Source organism: Mesoplodon bidens, assembly GCF_964165515.1.
Source record: "Mesoplodon bidens genome assembly, chromosome: 19".
Taxonomy (NCBI): Eukaryota; Metazoa; Chordata; class Mammalia; order Artiodactyla; family Ziphiidae; genus Mesoplodon; species Mesoplodon bidens.
Window position 1 is genome coordinate 33,615,869 of NC_138179.1, and position 16,693 is coordinate 33,632,561.

Genomic DNA, 16,693 nt, shown 5'->3' on the forward strand with positions numbered 1-16,693 from the left:
AATGCATGGTATGCAACGTAAGAGCAAAGAGACCTAGGACCCAATAGGCCTTGACGATCATTTCATAGGTGTATTAGTTTGCTCGGGCTGCCGTAACAAAATACCACAGACTGTGGGGCTTAAACTTCAGAAATGTATGTTTTCACAGTTCTGGAGGCCGGAAAGTCTGAGGTCGGGATACCAGCAATGTTGTTTTCTCCTGAGGCCTCTCTCCTTGGCTTGCAGACGGCCATCCCTCTGCCCACGTGCCCCTGGTGTCTCTCCGTGTGTCTTAATCTCCTCTCATTAGGACACCAGACAAATTGGATTAGGGCCCAGATGAGTGGCATCACTTGACCTTAATCACCTCTTTAAAGGCTTTACCTCTGTTACAGACTGAATGCTGGCATCTTCCCCAAATTCATATATTGAAGCCCTAACACCCGGTGTGACTGTATTTGGAGGTGGAGCCTCTCAGAAGTTATTAACGTGAAATGAGGTCATAAGGATGGGGCCTGGATCTGGTAGGATTGGAGCTCATGAGGACAGAGACCAGCGAGCTTGCTCTCTGGGAACTTTCTCTCTCTGGGAACTCACAGAGAGGTGGCAGCTGCCTACAAGCCAAAGAGAGATGCCTCAGAATGAGACCCACCTTGCCGGCCCCTTGATCTTGAACTTCCAGAACGGCGAGAAAATAGATTTCTGTCATTTAAGCCACCCAGCACATAGCTATCCTGAATGGACTAAGACAGTCTCGGAATACAGTCACAGTCTGAGAAGCTGGGGGTTAGGGCTTCGACACGTGAAGCTGGGGGACACAATTCAGCGCATGACAATGGGCACGTGGAAGCTGTCGGGGAGGAACGTCATAGTTTGCCTTGATTCACAAGATCACAGAAGGCAACAAAAAGGGGGGCACGCAGAGGTGGGAGCCCAGAGAGCGGGTGAGTGCGATAGTTCAGGCGGCAGCCCAAGGACTGGGAGGATGGAGACTGGGGGAATGCTACTCCCTGGAGACTGGATTCGCCTTGGGGAGGGGAAGAGAACCTGACTGCAAGGTGTCCAGGCTCCAGCGCAGGAAGCACAAAAGCAGGAGCCTGGGACTTCCCTGGTGGTGCAGTGGTTGAGAGTCCGCCTGCCGATGCAGGGGACACGGGTTCATGCCCCGGTCCGGGAAGATCCCACATGCCGCGGAGCGGCTGGGCCCGTGAGCCATGGCCACTGAGCCTGCGCGTCCGGAGCCTGTGCTCCGCAAGGGAGAGGCTACAACAGTGAGAGGCCCACGTACCACAATTAAAAAAAAAAAAAAAAAAGCAGCAGCTTGTTTTGGAAGAGGAAGATTTCCGTTTGTGCTGTGCTGCTGGATCGGCTTCAGAATGTCTAGGGGACGACTGGAGACAGTGCCCCCAGCTCCGGGGGAGGAGGAGGGCAGATGGGCAGCCAGGGGGAGGGCAGAGCAGAAGCAGAGGGACGGGGCTGGAGGTGTCAGCGTGTGTGCAGACGACCGCCCTCGGAACTCGGGTCTCCCTTCCCGCCCCCCCTCACACCTCTACCTCCTGCTGCTACACGTCCACCGGGGGCCCCCAAATGCGACCAACGCCCTGACTCCTGCCCACCTGGTCCAAAGCCGTCCAGACAGATTGCTCATCTCACTGTCTCACTCTAGCAATTTTCCTGCAGTTCATCCGATTCCATGTCACCTTGTATAAACCCTCAGTTCACAAAGCCCTTTTACAGGCATGAAGGTACCCGTGGTCTGAACGGGGCAGTGGTCTTCCCAGCCTCGCGGAAGCTTCTATGTCAGCTCCGTGACCCTGGGCCTGTCATCTAACCTCTCTGGACCTCAGGGTTTTCATCCACTGCAGAAAAAATGCACTACCCGCTTCCTCTACTTTAAAAAGCAGTTGTGAAGATCAAATGAAAACACTGAATGTGGAACAGCTTTATCATCTCTAAGGCAACATAGGAACAGTGACATCTGGGGTGGGAGTGGCAGTGATAGAAGTTATTGTCACATGATGCCCTTAGGGGTCAACAAATAAGGTTACATGAGAAAAGCTCAGCCAGACAACCAAATCCAAAGAGAGCGACTGAACTGAATGCTTCCTCTGGAGCCAACTGTATGATTGCTACAAATAAACAACATAATCCTCGTCCTCTGGGAGCCAGGGCAGCAGAATACGGAGACAGGGAGAGATGAACACACAGCACAGGATAAAGCGTGTCGCAGCTGGGCGTACGGGTCCTGCACAGGGGCTCAGAGGGAGCGGAGATCTTCTGGATGGTCAAGGGGTGCTTACTGGAGGGAGTGGACTTTGAAGGGAGCCCACGATGTGGCCAGGCCGGGGTGGGTGCACACTGACCTGGCTGCGCTGGAGGTGAAATGTCATGCAGGGAGCCCTGAACTGGAGACACTCCACCCGCCACCCCGGTGGCTGGCAGGCCCCCCACGTCCCCAGGGCGGGTGGGGGGGGGACACACGACGCCCTAGGTCAGCGCGAAGGGCTGGGCTGTCCTATTTCCACCTGCTGCTAAACCAGCACCGGCAGCAGAACCACAATCCTGAGAGGCGGCTGAGATCAGGGGCAAGGTCACGGCCGCTCTGGGCCCAGCGCTGGCCCCTCAGCTGCCCGCGGGACTGGCCGGGGCCCAGGGGCACCCGGGGGTCCTCGTGCAAGACCCACCGTGAGCTCATCCGCACAGACGCGCTCTCAGCTCGCAGGATCCTTGTGGAACGGAAATGATGCATTTCCACTCCACTCGGAGCTGCAGTGCTTGGCCTCCTGCAAGGTCAGGGTCTGGGGGCGTCTCGGGCCACGGGGGCACCGAGCGGCTCCCAGCAGAGAAGGGGGCACGCGGACACCCCAGGAGGTGGCCGGAGGGCTGCTTCCCCCGGAAGCGGGCGGGGCCGAGGGGTGGCAGGGGTCACTCCTTCCCCAACACACACACACACACACACACACACACACACACACACACACACACACACACACACACACACACACACACACACACACACACACACACACACACACACACACACACACACACACACACACACACACACACACTCCCTGTTACGCTCATTTCTGATGACAGGGCTTAGAGCTCCATCCTGTCCCTCACAGCTTTGCAAGTTATACACAACTCTTCCTGAAAATACTGTACTTCGCTGGGTGAAGCCACCAGCTTCTTAGTAGAGAATCTGGGGGAGCTAGTTAGGCATTTTACCTGCTTTGCCAGTTAGAAATGTAAACTCCTCTGATGAAAAAAAAAAAATCAGCAGGCTCATTCCTTTCCCTTTGTGTTGAAAAAAATCAATCTACAAAGAATTTGAAACCCTTCAAAGGGGATTAACAAGAGCTATTTTCAAAAACCCAACAGAGACAAATTTCTTTCCAGCAGGGAGGGCCCACTTTGCACAAAGGGTTTGCCAGGAAGAGGGGAACATGTGTGCACCATGTATGCTCTTAGGGAGTTACCATGGTCTGAATGTTTGTGTCACCCCCCAGATTCAACCTAACCCCCAAAGCAATCATCTCCCACAGCAGGTGGGGTGACGAGGGTGGAATCCTCACGTGTGGGATTAGTGCCCGTATAAAGGAGACCCGGAAGCTCCCTCGCCCCTTCTACCATGTGAGAACACAGCCAGAACTCTGCGACCAGGAAGAGGGTCCTCACCAGAGCCCAACCCTGCTTGCTGGCACCCTAATCTCCGACCTCCAGCCTCCAGAAGAGGGAGAAATAAATTTCTGTTGTTTGGAAGCTACCCAGGCTGTGGTATTTTGTTATAGCAGCCCCAATGGACTCAGACAGGAGTCTTCCCATTAGGGCAGAGAATAATTTTCCTCTGTAAATTCACTTAAGTGGTTCCCTTTTAAAAAGTTATAATAAATGTAAAGTGCAAAAAAAAATACGACTGACCTCTAGGATCTCAGAGAGGCAACCTCAGCCATCTCCTTTTCTTAAGCAGAAACTCTGTCCACCAACCACAGAAAATCTGCCTTGATTTTAAAGCTCTTCAGAAAGGATGCTGCTGTGGCCTTTCTCCGAGCCCCCCATCATCTCTGTGTTCTGTGTGGCTATTACTCAGCCATAAAAATGAATGAAATAATGCCATTTTCAGCAACATGGATGGACCTAGAGATGATCATACTAAGTGAAGTAAGTCAGAAAGAGAAAGACAAGTATCATGATATCGCTTATATGTGGAATCTTAAAAAAAGAAAAAGATACAAATGAACTTATTTACAAAACAGAAATAGACCCACAGACATAGAAAACAAACTTGTGGTTACCAAAGGGGAAAGGGGGGGAGGGATAAATTAGGAGTCTAGGATTAACATATACACACTACTGTATATAAAATAGATAAACAACAAGGACCTACTGTACAGCACAGGGAACTCTACTCAGTATTTTGTAGAGTAAGGGAAAAGAATCTGAAAAAGAATCTGAAAAAGCAGGGTCAATTCGGTGTGTGTCTGTGTGTTGGGAAAGGGCCAGGGGGTCTTCCCTGTGCCTGATGAAAGGAGACCCGCAGGAGGGATGCACACAGAACACAGAGATGATGGGGGGCTCGGAGAAAGGTCACATGTGTATATATATATGTATATATATATACACATATATATTATATGTATGTATCACTGTTCTGTACACCTGAAACTAACACAACATTATAAATCACCTACACTTCAATAAGTAAATAAATAAATCAGCCCAAGCCTCATTATGATGCCTATTCCTTGCAGTCCTCGGTGAGGACCACCTGTTTCCCTAAATCAAGAGGAAAGCTTTTCAGAGGGCTGCAGCAAGTTTTTTCCCACCTCCCCCTAGATGGTCAGGGCTGCTGGGACAGAGGAAATGACAGCCTGGACCGGGAACAGAGCCCTGCGGGTGCCGGAGGCCACATTCTTCGGACCACTGTGTGTCATCAGCTAACTCCACCAGGTGAAGCTCCTGGCTTTGGATGCTCCACCTCTTTCTGCCACATCTTAAACAAGCCCAGGACCCTCCGTGGTGCACGCCCATCACCAGGCTGTGCAAAAAGAAACCAGACGTGGGGCTGGTGGTCACGACCATGTAGGGGTGGCACTGGGCCCGAGATGGCAGCCTGCGAGCCACAGGAGAAAGAAGGGCCCTTCTGACCAGCACCGTTCCCCCCGGTCCTGTCACAAGCCTGTCATTTCCTAAGCAGCTGGACTTGGAGTGGATACCGGAGGACGCTGAGCAAACTCTCTAAGCTCAGGGGAAAAGTCACCCCATCCATTGCTCTGGCTCACAGCCGAGTGGTCTTTTGAACTTGAATCTGACATTGCTTGCCTGCTCCAAATTCCTCCGTGGCTTCTTTTGGGAAAAATCAGACCACCTTTGAAAGGCACAGGAGATTTTTACCATGTATCTTTGCCTGCCTGTCTGACCTCACACTCCCCGTGTATAAAAATCTCAGCAACAAGGAACAACTTGACTTAAACACACCAGACTCGCACACACCTCTGCTCTGACGCACGTTGCTCCCGCTGCCTGGGTCTTCCTTCCGCCTCTTCTGGGGCCAGCAGAGGCCCTGATGCAGCATCCTTCAGTCTTAGATTCAAGGGTCTTCCTCTGCTGGGCCTCCCTGGCTCCTGGAGTAGAATCCGAAGCCCTTGCCCACTAGACTCTGTACTTTATGTTCCTAGCATTGTAGCGAGACCAGCTTCACTGTATCGCACCGACCGTTCTTCCAGTACTGGTCCTCACTCGCCTCAGTTTCCTTACCTGTAAAATGGGGATAATTGTCATACCTATCGCTGTAGTGTCAGTGGGAGGACTGACGCCCGGAAGTGGCCGTAGGGGTTGGAAAGGGAGCCGGGGAAAGAAGGGCAATACCTCGCGCATTCCTGTGCAGGTGTGCAGGTTCCCCCCACCTCCGTGGGTTACTGGGGTTACGGGGAGCCTCTGGGAGCAAGGGCATGGAGGGCAGAACACCCCCAGGACAGTACGGCCCCAGTGGGGAGGAAGCTTCTGGTAACGGGCTCCTCACCGCCCTACATGGACCAAGAGGCAGCCTGGAAACTGAGATCCTGTGGTTATTAAGACCACAAGGGCTGCCCCCCGCCCCTGCCCACATCGCCGCCGGCACTTCCCGGAGTTGGTCCCCGCGCCCCTCCCGGGCCCAGGTGATGGGACCGCGCTCACCTTCCGCAGAAATGCCATCCTCGGCCTGTGCTGCTGGCCTTGGTGTCGGATTGTCATCCTGGACTCTGGCGGACGCAGAACCTGGACACAACAGGAGGTAAGAGGAAGCCCCGGAGAGCGCTCCAGCGTCCCCATGCGCAGGCTGGGTGGCGCGGCCTGCGGCGACCCCGGGAAGCTGCCCGAATCCGCGCCGGCCAATCAGCGCGCCGCGCCGCGGGCCGGCCGTGCTCTGCGCCGGCGCCCACCTGCCGCCAGGGGGCGGTGTCGGGCGCCTCCGGGACCCCCGGAGCCGCAGGTGAGCCCCGCGCTACCGGGACCCGCGTGGGAGGCTCTGCGGCAGGGGGTGAGCTTGGACCGAAAACAGTGCATCACGGGCCTTAGACCCCTGGCTGGGCTGCCACCAGCTCCCTGCGTGGGCCTTAGCAAATTGCTTAGGAGCATCAGTCTCCTCATCTCACGGGAGAAAAGCAAGTGAGTGGGTGGGAAGTGACACCTGTGTGTCAGGTGCTCTGAGGACGGAATGAGTAACCGGGCTAACCGGCAGTGTGGCTGGCGGTGAAGAACGCTGCCCCGCCCTCTCAGACGGGTTGGCTCCGGACCCGGAATCTCCACTGGCTGTGCGGTCTCAAGCCAGTTACAGAACCTTTTCCCCATCTTGTCAATGAGGATGGTGCACACTCCCTGTGCTTTTTCTTTGTGTGTGTGTGGGGGGGGGTTGATTTGGGTTTAACATTACTGAGCTAATACATGTAAAAAGCACTTCGACAATATCATATGATCTCACTTATAGGTGGAATCTAAAAAAAAATGATACAAATGAACTTACTTACAAAACAGAAACAGACTCACAGACACAGAAAACAAACTTACGGTTACCAAAGGGAAAGGGGTGGGGATAAATTAGGAGGTTGGGATTAACATATACACACTGCTATATATATTAACAAAAGAGATGATCAACAAAGACCTACTGTAGAGCACAGGGAACTGTACTCAATATTCTGTAATAACCTATATGGGAAAAGAATCTGAAAAAGAATGGATATATGTATCTGTATAACTGAATCACTTTGTTGCACACCTAAAACTAACACAACGTTGTAAATCAACTATACTCCAATATAAAATAAAAATTAAATTAAAAAAAAAACAGAACCGTGACTGACACATGGTGAATGTCAAATAAACCATAGTTTCTCTTATGTCTCTTGGAATTCTTAAAAATTACCATCCCTAGTGTCTTCTTTATCCCCATAGTCCGAGACCTATATTATCTCAGAATAATACAAGAAGTCTTGGAGTAGTCAGTGGAGGTAAGAGTACAGACTCTGGAGTCAGATTACATAGGATCAAATCTCAACTCTGCTATTTACTAATGAACAAACTGTGTGACTTTGGGCAAGTTACTTAACCCTCTGTGCTTCAGTTTCTGTAAAATGGGAATGGCACAATGACCGCCTACATAACAGGGTTGTTAAGGGGAGATAAAGGAGTACACAAATCAATAGATATCAGTTGTTACTATTATTAATATTAGTATCATTAAAGATAGTGTAGGGCTTCCCTGGTGGCGCAGTGGTTGAGAGTCCACCTGCCGATGCAGGGGACGCGGGTTCGTGCCCCGGTCTGGCAAGATCCCACGTGCGGCGGAGCGGCTGGGCCCGTGAGCCATGGCCGCTGGGCCTGCGCCTCCGGAGCCTGTGCTCCGCAACGGGAGAGGCCACAACAGTGAGAGGCCCGCGTACTGCAAAAAAAAAAAAAAGATAGTGTAATAGAAAGAGCACAAAATGAACGAAAATAGTCTCAACTTGACAACTACATCATTCCCCTTGTCCTCAATTTATTCATCTATAAAGGAGGGACTAGAGCTAACCAGTCTCCCACAGGGTGAGACCTCCCAGGTCTAACAGGCAGGATTCTCAGGACCAGGGACTTGCCTGTTTTTCCTTCTAGAGCTGGGCGCCGGAGCATGGCAGATAACGCTGACGTCAGAAGAGGACGGGTGGGCAGTTGCCATCAGAGGGGCAGTCAGCAAACAAGTCTTCTGATAATCTGGTTCCCACCCCAGCGGAAGAGCCGAGTTCCTGCCACGCCACTCTGACATCTTAGCTCTGGGTTAAAGTGCTAGAATAAGCGTTTCAGAAACCAGACTCTGAGTTCTGGTCGATTCACAGGGAAATGACTTGCCAGAAAGCAATGAGATGCAGCGCCAGCCCCGGCGAGGCGACCGCGATGGCGCATGACAGAGGGCGAGAAACCGCCTATTTCATCCAGGTTCCCAAATTCATCAGGACGGGTAAAGTAATTTCAGAATAATTTTAAATTGGTGTGTGTCTGTAATTGTTTCCCCGGTCTCTTATCTTGTTGATTTGGGCTTTCTCTCTTTTTTCTCAGTTAGGTTAGACGGTGATTTGTCTATTATGAGATTGTGTGTGTGTATGTGTATGTGTATTTACTTAAGAATCAGATTTTATTGAAAAGCTAGAGCTTTAAGATCATCTAGTCATTGGATATTTATGCTGTGTAAGTTACTTAACAGATGTGAGAGGGCTCTGTAAACTAGAAAAGAACTTTAGGTATCTAGAGTGGCCACCTGTATCACTTTGTGTCACCTGTGCCTTGCCTGATGTCCCCCAGTGGATCAGCAATGGGATCAGAATCCAGGTGTCCCGAGTCCCAGTCATATTCGTGTCCCCCACCCTACAATGTCTCCCTCATCTAGGACACTTGTCAGTCATGGTTCTAAGTGTTTTAAAATTTTTATTTTATGTTGGAGAAGAGTTGATTTACAATGTTGTGTTAGTTTCAGGTGTACAGCAAAGTGATTCAGTTATACGTAGACATATAGCCATTCTTTTTCAGATTCTCTTCCCATATAGGTTATTACAGAATATCAAGTAGAGTTCCCTGTGCTATCCAGTAGGTCCTGGTTGACTGCCTATTTTATATATAGTGTTGTGTATCTGTTAATCCCAAACTCCTAATTTATCCCCACCCCTTTCCCCTTTGGTAACCACAAGTTTGTTTTCTGTGTCTGTGAGTCTGTTTCTGTTCTCTAAATAAGTTCATTTGTGTCACGTTTTTAGATTCCACCTATAAGTGAGATCATATGTAGTAGCTCAGTAATCTTAAGACCAAAACCAAAACCAACTCCCCCCAAAGAAGAAGCACAAGGAGGGTGCAGTATCCTCATTGATAAGATGGGGAAAAGGTTCCACGACTGGCTGGAGATGGAAGAACGAGCGGCGAATCCAAGTTCAGAGCCAGCTCACCTGGCGGGTCTTTGATTGCTTGCAGGGCTTGAACCTCGTGGCGAGGAAAATGGTTTCACCTACAGGTCCCTCCACATCCCTTCCCCCCACTCCCTGGCTCATATTTTGGACCATGTGAATCGACCCATGGCTAACTGGACCAGGGGCACTGGAGCACCTGACCCAGGCCACCAGTCCATAGAAAGGCCAACAACCTGTAACATGGCCAAATGTCAAATGATGAACTGGACCAACCAGATTATCACTCTTGGAGGAACCACGTGAGCCAGTGGTAGAGGCGGCCAGATGTGAAAAGAAGCCCCGAGGCGGAATCAGGCCCATGGTGGGGCAAAGCCATAGGTGAGCTAACGTTAGGAGGGGGACACAGTCTGAGCAGTGGAAGGCAGTGGAAGCCTGGGGTAGAAATGAGAATGGAACAGCAGCACAGAGCAAGACAGAGAGACCCCAAGAGCTCTTACAAACATAAGTGAAGGCCCCTGGGGACCCTTGTTGGCAAAGAGCAAATGCACTGTCTCTAGCTAGTTTTTCGTGGAGGTAATGGGCTACAGCTCAGGAGAATGATGGAGATACAGTATAGTTGTGTTTCAGCAAGACGTTTGTGGTCCACAGGGGAAAAGTGGACTTTATCACTGTCCGACCCCCAAAGCCCAAAACAAATGTGCAACCAATCTGTAGCAACAGTAGGATTGTATTGCCATCATATCTGCACTCTGTCCAACCTCACCCTATACCCACCCTGGTCTTGACTGCATAGTTAATGTTTTCCTTGCCCTGATTTTTAATTTATAGCTGACCATTTTATATTATGCATCTCCTGTATGCCCCACTGGTCCAACTGTGAAAAGAGACATGCTATAAATGAATACATCGTTCAGATGAGAACTAGCTTAAGTGGACTCGTGTCTGAATGACCAAATCCCCAGTTCTTCCTGAATCATGGAGATAGGTCTATAGTTGCAGGTCACAGGATTTACCCAAAATTGCATCCTATTAAAAATCATAATGATTTGGATGACAACACTGGTGACATAATGTTTACATTTTCAAAGTTGCAAAATAAAAGAATGGCTAATACATTAGAAAATAGCCTTTGTCTCCAAAAATTCTTGCCAGTCTGAGCTTCCTCCAGTGTGCTTTCAAACGTCCACACTGAATCAGCATCTCTGGGCAAATCTGCAGCGTTAGGGTTTTTGACTATTACCAAAAGTCATTATTGAAATAAGTCATATGAATTTCTTTTTGAAAAAATTCTGACTTGATCCCAAACAGTTGTCAAGATAGTGTCCATTCTGTCTCTCTACCAGGTAGTGTAGGAGAAATTTCTTTCCAAGCTTAGCACCAAGAAAAGCTAAGTCTTCCCTGAAAAAGAAAATCACAATGTATCCTTTTCTCTGATCAAGAGAGATGTGTATCCAGTTTCCTTTTTCACCCTGATCAGCAAAACACTTCAAATCTGGCATTAGGGTTCCTTGGAGCAACTGGAATGAACTTTTGATTTTTAATTTTTTTCTCCAATCTGTTTTCCTATTTGAGTTCATATATCATCGGTTTTATTACCTGGGTTTTGTCATTTGGTAAGCCACAACAACTCCTTTTTGGAATGACTTGGGATATAAATTAATTACATAAATTATATCTGAGTAATGAGTGGAAGAGACAAGGTGGGGGAGAAAGGAAAAAAGTGTGCAATCTCAAGGATCTTCAAGATATGTGACTGTATTTATCCAAATATTTGTCCAATCTACACTGTTTAATTAGAGCCCAAGATAACGTGTGAGAGGGAGAACAGTGTGGTGAAAATGTATTCGAATTTGATGAACACCTTGCTTTCCTTACGAGACAATTGATTAGATCACGCCTGTCCATCTAAACTGATCAGCTCAGCTGGGAAGTAAAAGGATGTCTCATTCCTGCAGCTTGAGATCTCCTCTCTCGCCCCTGCATCCACATAACTTCCAGGTGAGATGCCTGAGCAAGTGAGGGAGGGAGGAAGCGGGGAGGAATGGAGCGAGGTGGCTGGCTGCCAGGACTTCAGGGATTTCACACAGAATCATCTGAGCTAAGTGAGACCTCCTAGTCACCCCCAGTTCGTCCCCCCCCCAATAAGGAATGTTTCCCTCCATCCTCGCCATCCTAAGGAGTAGAGTCCCTGCAGTGAGTCCAGGGCAGAAATTTCCCAGAAACACTTGCTAGACGCTAACAAAGACAAATAGGGCCATACTGTCCCAGCCTCTGTCCCCCATAAGAAATCACATTCTACTTCCTTCAAACAGGAGTCAGGTGGATTCTGCTTCATAATATTGATGCCTTTGCTTTTACAAGTCTCTTTCTCCCGCTTTAAATATATGCTCACTACTGAAAATCTGGGAATAGAGAGAAGTGAATTTTTTTAATTTTGATAATAGCTAATCTGGGAAAAGAAGTGTGAGTGATTGGGGAGGTGGGACGGAAAAGGGCGGACTGGGGCCATCAGTGCTGCTTGCCTGGGCAACTAGGATGCTGTCTAAGGGGGGTGATGCTCTCTCCTGACCCCTTACCCGGCCAAACTCCAATTCACTCCTCCCACTGTGACAGGAGCCTTTTTTTTTTTTTTAACCCCATATCTGGACATTTTACTCTTCTGCTTCGAGGGCTTCTGTTTCTTAGGAAAAAGCCCATCGGTAATGAGTGCTGCAAGACCCCTCAGGTGCGCCCCGTCACCCCCTTCATCACTATGCCCCTGCCACACCAGCCCCCTTTCCATTCCTAGAACAACCCAAGCCTCTTTCTGTCCCAGGGCTGTCACGTGTGGCCAAAACGCTTCTTCATTTACTTTTTCACCTGGCTAACTTCTCATGTTTGGTGTTCCAGCCAAAATGTCACCTCCTCAGCCGAAAACCTTCCCTGATTCCCTCCCCAGACTGGGTTAGGTCCTTCCACTCTGCCTCTTCTTGGTCCACTTTCCGCAACTATAATTCTTTTCACTTGTAAAAGGAAAAGGTTGGATTTGCACACCCAACTTTCTTTTTTTTTTTAAGGAATTCCTTTATTTTTATTATTTATTTCTTTATTTATTTTTGGCTGTGTTGGGTCTTCATTTCTGTGCAAGGGCTTTCTCTCGTTGCGGCAAGCGGGGGCCACTCTTCATCGCGGTGCACAGGCCTCTCACTATCGCGGCCTCTCTTGTTGCAGAGCACAGGCTCCAGACGCGCAGGCTCAGTAGTTGTGGCTCACGGGCCCAGTTGCTCCGCGGCACGTGGGATCTTCCCAGACCAGGGGTCGAACCCGTGTCCCCTGCATTGGCAGGCAGACTCTCAACCATTGCGCCACCAGGGAAGCCCCCACACCCAACTTTCATAGTAGTGTCAGTCAGAGTAGCCCAAAGGTGGAAACAACCCAAACGTCCATCAATGGATGAATGGGTAAATAAAATGTAATACATGCATATAATGGAATATTATTCAGCCTTCAAAAGGAAGAAAATCTGGCAAGTGCTCCAGCATGGTTGATCCTATGTGAGTCTCTCGGTACTGTATGTCTGTCTTCCTAACAGGACCCTCAGCCCCATGAGGGCAGGGATCTGATTCTCTTATCCACATGCTATTTCCAGCACTTGGGGTAGAGGAGGCTTTTAGTCAATATATGAGAGAAGAAGGAGATTCAGAAAGACTCGCAGAGAACAGAAATGAGGGACCCCGGGGCCCAGGAGTCTCAGTTTCTGTCTCTTCAGCTCTCATAGGCCCCGCTGTCCATTGATTTTGCTGCCTGTCCTTGGATGCACGGACATGTCATTGCAATCACTTTACGTAAGGTGGCACAAGGGCCTTTCTGTTCCTGCAGTGCCGGAAACCCCCCTGGAAACCTTCCAGATGGTAATAATGATAATGACAACAAAACTCACAGGGCCAAGCTATCAGGAGCCCGGCACTGGTGTGTTTTTTAAAGACAATCTTCATGTCAGCTGGATACCCTGCCCACCGTTCAGGGGAGAACCTAGAGGCCCCATGAAGCCTGGCACAGAACCAGGAAGTAGTAGAGGTAGGATTCCGGCCTAGCAGTGCAGCACCAAAGTCCACAGAGAAACTGCTATACTGCATTGCAACTCCCCCACCCCCACCCCGTGAAGTGTGGCGTAAATGTTTGTGGAATAAAGATGCAGGAGTAGCTGAACAGAGAAGGCTCCTCTCCCCTCCAGGCTGCTGCTCCCCGGCACCCCCCTTCCCATCCCGGCTCCACCCCTTCACTCCCTCTGCTCTGGAGGTGGGGTGACTCGTCTGATGGGCAAGCCCTTTCCTCCTAAGCCCTGAGCTTCCTGCAGGCGGCATCTCTTTTGCGTTGCCCACCCTGAGGAGCCCTGCCCTGGACCAGGCGGGAGATCCTGTCTCGCTGTGGCTTCCGCGGGCCCGTTTGACCCTCAGACGAAGCTCAGGTCTCCAACTTAGCCCCTATCAGAAAGAAAAGGCGTTATGTCCACGTCCTTCTAACTGTGACTTTCCCAAGTCAGGGATTTTCCAAAGTTCCCACCCGGCTGCCTTCTGGCTCTGATTTTCCTGGGAAGAGCCCCTCTGGAAGGGCTCAGGAAGCTGACTGATGCAGGAGAGCGAAGGAAATGAAACCAGAGGCACCTGCGAGGATTCTGTTCAACATCCACAAGTTTCACTTTCTTTCTTTAGACGGGGAGTTTCAACCCCCATCTCCCTCGCCCTTACCTCTCTTTGCTCCCCGTGTGGATCTCAGCACCGCTTCTCTCCCTCCCTCCCGTTCCTGCCCTCCCCACCCCTTCTCTCTCTTTCCCCAGTGACAGTAGTGGGCACCTTGACCTTGGAAGCAGCAGTCCTACCCTTTGGTCTCCTTTCTCTTCTTGGGTAGGCAGCTTTTCCAGGATCAACGCCAAGGCTGCCCTGCAGACACCAAACTTTTTTCTCTTTTTCAATCCAAACTCAGAAGTTATCTTCCGCGGGGACTGCTAGCATCCCGTGCCTCCGGGAGGAAGCCGGCGCCCCCTCGTGGCCGGCCCGGGATCTGCGCTAGTTTTCCAGCCATTGATGCTCCCCAACCCTCCCGAACACACTGTTCTTTGGTCATTTCAGGCGGCCGGCTTTGTCCTGGGCACTCGTCGAACCCGTTGCCTGGCTGAACTGGTTTCCTCCTCCTCGGCCTGAATCCCCGCCCGCACGTCCACATCTTTGACCGCTGCTGCGGCCCCGAAGCCCCCTGCGCCCCGGTCGGAGCCACGCTTCCTTCCTCTTCGCTGGGGCTGGCTCGTGCCTGCATGTGACACACAGCTTCCCGGGGCACCCTGTCCCCTCTGGGACAGCTTCCCGAGACCCCTCGTCCTGCCCCGGCATCGCACACTCTCCACCCGCGCCCCCATGGGACCCCCTTCCTAAGCAGACTGCCCTCCGCCCCCCAGAACTCCACCTTGAAAGGCAGCAGCCCTCGAGGGGCCACTCCCTAGCTGCTCCCCACCTGCCCGGCCCAGCCCAGCCCGGCCCAGAGGCCCCTCCTAGCTTCCCCGGACACGCCCGCGCTCAGACGTACAGGCCCCGCTCCTCGGGGGCGCGCGCCACCCAGCTCCGCCTCTTTCCAGCCACGCAGGTACCAGCATGGCCGCCAGGTGTCTTCCCTGTGTTCAGCGTCTTGTGCTCAGGCCCCTGGGTGACCCATCGCACTTCCCCACCTCACAGACCCCCAAGGACCCCTGCTGCCCCTTCGCTCCGGCCACCCACCCACCCCCAAAGCCACACCCTGGACCTTGTCCTTACCCAGAAATGTGCTGCCTCCAAATCCTGGATTCCAGCTTCTGGCCCTGCGAACCGGCTTCCGGGCCCTCCGGCTCTCCCTCCCTCGCTCCCCTCGCCAGGCCCGGAGAGGCCAGGGCATGCCCCGCCCAGCCCCTCGGGGCACCGGGCCCCGGCGGCCACGCTTCCCACCTCCTTCACGGGACCCCAGGTCAGCAGGTGAACTGACTTCTCAGAGCCTCGTGGGCCCTGCTGCCCACATTCGTGCCTGTACATCCCCCAGGAGAGCGGAAACCTACATGCAAGAGCATAAGGGAACCTGAGGAAAGCCCGGCTGTGACACCCGTCAGCCTTGTCACCGAGGCTACCAGCTCACTTGAGTCCTCAAACTTACACGTCCCCCCTTGAACTTGGCGGATCCCTCTGCTGCCCTTTCCCACGCTAGAGCTCTTCCCCAGTGCCCGACCAGACCTCCACCCCTCCCGTTTCTGTAGGCAACGCGGCTGGAGGATTCTGCCAGAGGGTAAGGGGTCATTTCTCCTGTTCAAGGCCACCACATCCAGCTGTGTGTGCTCTTTTTTTAAAAATTAATTTTTATTGGAGTAGAGTTGATTTACAACGTTGCATCAGTTTCTGCTGTACAGCACAGTGAATCAGCTATGCCTGTACATATATATCCACTCTCTTTTAGATTCTATTCCCATGTAGGTCATGTGTGTGCTCTTGAGTCTGTTTCCTGCTATCTCCTTCTTGACCCTGCTCCATCCTGTCTCTCTGTCTCTGTCCCTGTCTCCCTGTCTCCTTCTCCCTTGGCTACTGGGCTTGCCAAGAATAGCCTGGTGAGACCAGTGATATGAGTCCAATTGTGTCCCCAAAAAAGCTATGCCCAAGGGCTTCCCTGGTGGCGCAGTGGTTAAGAATCCGCCTGCCAACGCAGGGGACACGGGTTCAAGCGCTGGTTCAGGAAGATCCCACATGCCGCGGAGCAGCTAAGCCCGTGCGCCACAACTACTGAGCCTGTGCTCTAGAGCCTGCGAGCCACAACTACTGAGCCCGCATGCCACAACTACTGAAGCCTGCGCGCCTAGAGCCTGGGCTCCCAACGAGAGAAGCCACCGCAGTGAGAAGCCTGTGCACTGCATCGAAGAGTAGCCCCTGCTCGCCGCAACTAGAGGAAAAAAAAAAGCTCGCGCGCAGCAATGAACACCTAACACAGCCAAAAATAAATAAAATTAATTAATTTTAAAAAAAAGAATCACATTGAGCATATTAAAAAAAAAAAAAAAAGAAATGCCCACTACTTGAGAATGTGACCTTATTAGGAAACAGGCTCTGTACAGAGAAAATCAAATTAAAATGAGGTCAGATGGACCCTAACCCAATATGACTGGCATCTTTATAAAAAGAGGAAATTTGGACGGAAGGAAGATGATGGCCATGGGAGCGGAGTGATGCGTGTACAAGCAAGGGGTGCCCAGAGTGCTGGCAAACACCAGATGCTGGAAGAAGCAAAGAAGGATCCTCCCCTAGAGCTGTCACAGA

At 51.2% G+C, this 16,693-nt stretch overlaps 1 protein-coding gene across 1 annotated transcript in view; it reads right to left on the minus strand.

Annotated features, from left to right (window-relative positions):
• Nucleotides 1–6,177, minus strand: part of RGS9 (regulator of G protein signaling 9) — a gene marked incomplete at its 5' end in the record, with an annotated part of 90,175 nt that extends 83,998 nt beyond the window's left edge. Inside the window, 3 exons of the mRNA XM_081218634.1 lie at nt 5,476–5,634; nt 5,851–5,919; nt 6,160–6,177. Of these exons, the coding sequence (XP_081074760.1) occupies nt 5,476–5,634; nt 5,851–5,919; nt 6,160–6,177 (246 nt within the window). The remainder of the gene's footprint in view (nt 1–5,475; nt 5,635–5,850; nt 5,920–6,159) is intronic.
• Nucleotides 6,178–16,693: the final 10,516 nt, after the last annotated feature.